This window comes from Temnothorax curvispinosus, unplaced genomic scaffold (assembly GCF_003070985.1).
Source record: "Temnothorax curvispinosus isolate PA1 unplaced genomic scaffold, ASM307098v1 QBEX01011519.1, whole genome shotgun sequence".
In the NCBI taxonomy this organism is placed as follows: Eukaryota; Metazoa; Arthropoda; class Insecta; order Hymenoptera; family Formicidae; genus Temnothorax; species Temnothorax curvispinosus.
Window position 1 is genome coordinate 1 of NW_020221299.1, and position 2,803 is coordinate 2,803.

The window sequence follows — 2,803 nt, forward strand, 5'->3', positions numbered from 1 at the left end:
ATATATTATTTGCCTAGTCATACGTTTTGCTATACGTTTTTTATAGGAGTGTAAAAGTTTATCAGCACCATTTGGAAAATAATAGTTCTTTAACCAAGATAGCATTGGGTATTATATAGTTTTTTTTAAATATTAATTAGAGCTATTTGCTACACAAATATTAGCTACACAAATATTAGCATAGAATATAAAAGTCGATAGCGTAGCTTATTTCGGGCAGTTTTTTCGCTAAAATAGCAATGATATTTATAACTCTTTCCTCGAATCTGAAAATAATTTGTCTTTTGATTCAACCGCGATATAAAACAATCTAGAATTGTTCTGAGTATTGATATTTGTGTGAATTGTTCCTTCTCACTTTACGTAAGTTGCAATCTTTGAAACACAAAAACGATATAAATTGCAAAAATAAAACTTCAGACAAATGTTTCTTATTCGTATTCTCTATTGTTTACATTACATCATATCTTCAGTGTCCAAAATTTACACGTGCTTTTTACACTTGAAATATTAGATGTAACATCGCCTTTACATGGGCGTTGATTTTATTGAAAAACCGCTTGAATTTTATCAAAATTTATAATGTTTTAAAAAATTTAGTTAATAAAACATGATTTTCTCCTCCCTCTCAGCAAGGATCATTCGTTATAATCGATCGACGATTGCGGGATAATGGAAAACTTCCAAATCTTATGCGGTATTGTCGCCGTAATTCTCGCTTTGTATTATTTCTTAACGTCGAACTTCGACTTTTGGAAATCACGCGGCGTCCGTGGTCCACGACCTATACCAATATTCGGAAATTTTAAAGATATCATGCTTGGAAAAGTAACCTTGAATGGTTATTTAATGAAATTGTACAATGATTACAAAGACGAGTCATTGATTGGGATATTCCAAGAAAGGACACCCATCCTTATCGTAAGGGATCCAGATTTAATTAAGGATATACTCATCAAAGATTTCCCCGCGTTCGCCCACAGAGCACAATTCACTATTCACAAAAAGGTGTGAATATTTTAAGCTGTTTTATATGAATTCTAAATATGCGCTTTTTGCGAAAATTTTGACATCGATATCTTCATACTTTTTAATTGATAAAACTCATTAAAAATTACTAGACTTGTTTATTTATCTAAAAAAAAGTTTCTGTAAATTGATAGAATTTGATTTTGCACTAATTAAAATCGGGAAATTTACTCCAATTACAATTTCGTCTTTGCCATATTGCAGACCGAGCCGCTGTCGCAACATCTTTTCAATCTGGAACCGAAGAGATGGCGACCGTTAAGAGCGAAGCTGTCGCCTACCTTTACATCTCGTAAATTGAAGGAGATGTTCTCGTTGATATCAGTGTGCGCCGACCATCTTGTGGATTATATGGAAAAATTGGCGAGCAAAAACGAGCCCATAGAGTGCTACGAGCTGATGGCCAAATACACGACCGACGTCATCGGCAGCTGCGCATTCGGCATCGAGATAAATGCCCTGTCGAACGACGACAGCGATTTTCGCAGAATAGGAAGAAACGTGTTTAATCCATCCTGGGTGGATTTCCTGCGATTCAAAATCAAAGATTATTTACCGTTGTTGTACGATGGCCTCGGCTACATCTTGCCGGATTTGGAGGTCACAGACTTCTTCATGCGTCTCGTCGTCGACAATATGAACTACAGAGAAAAGAATAATGTTGTTAAGAAGGATTTCATTGACACGCTACGCGAGTTAAAGAAACATTCTGATAAAGTGGGAGATTTCGGTAAGTATTGTCTGCTGTCGTTGTTATACTTAGCAACTTTGCGGTGTGTCGTACGAAGAATTTTTAGACGGACAACTTACATATGAGTCCGCGCATTTAAAATACATGTTCTCCATTCTATAAATCTCGATATAAAGCGAGGAGTTAAATCTCATGTAAACAACAACTGTATTTAGTCATATGTCAATTATTAAATAATTTAATTAATCGCATTTTCCGATGGAAAATTACATTATTTGTAATAAATAGAAGATAACTCGCATCTCAGATTTCACCGACAGTTTGATAGCTTCTCAAGCATTTGTGTTTTTCGCTGCTGGTTTTGAAACCTCATCGACGGCTATGACTAACGCGCTTTACGAGCTAGCTTTAAATCAGAAACTACAGGACAGATTGCGTGAAGAAATTGATCAGGAATACACGAAGCACGGTGGCAATTTAACGTACGAAAACATTAAGAAAATGGAGTACTTGAATAAGGTATTCAAAGGTACGTTGCCCGAAAATTCGTGTTTCGAGAGATTGAATAAAAGGAAAATATGAGAAACATAATGACTATAATATAATCGTATGGCTGATAAAAGTAATTTGTTCATCAATTCGTAGAAATGCATTTTCATTTACTTGTCATTATTTTTACTGCAGAAACTTTACGAAAATACCCACCTTTGTCGTTCTTAACGAGAAAATCGACGTCGAGTTATACTTTCAACGACATCGAAGTCAGTATACCGAAGGAGCAAAAGATATGGATTCCTCTTTTCGCGCTTCAACGTGATCCGTGTGTTTATCCAGAGCCAGATGTTTTCGATCCGGAAAGATTTAGTGAAAAAGCTGTGCAAAGTAGACACCCGATGGCTTATATGCCTTTCGGCGACGGGCCAAGGAATTGTATTGGTACGATGAAATATAAGTGTCACTTTTCTTCTTTTTTTGTACCATTTTCAACCGAAAAATTTTTATTCGAGAATCTTGATTACTGTTTCTTATTTTCAGGTTCTCGCTTCGCTATTTATCAAACTAAACTTGGGCTCATAAAAATAC

At 35.4% G+C, this 2,803-nt stretch overlaps 1 protein-coding gene across 1 annotated transcript; it reads left to right on the forward strand.

The window, feature by feature from the left end:
- Nucleotides 1–115: 115 nt before the first annotated feature.
- LOC112461623 (cytochrome P450 6a2-like) lies at nucleotides 116–2,797 on the forward strand (the record flags this gene model as incomplete). The annotated part of the gene is made up of 6 exons (XM_025026937.1): nucleotides 116–363; nucleotides 633–1,008; nucleotides 1,234–1,759; nucleotides 2,028–2,249; nucleotides 2,405–2,656; nucleotides 2,756–2,797. Coding segments are annotated over exons 2-6 (1,378 nt in total), but the record flags the coding sequence as incomplete, so codon positions are not given.
- Nucleotides 2,798–2,803: the final 6 nt, after the last annotated feature.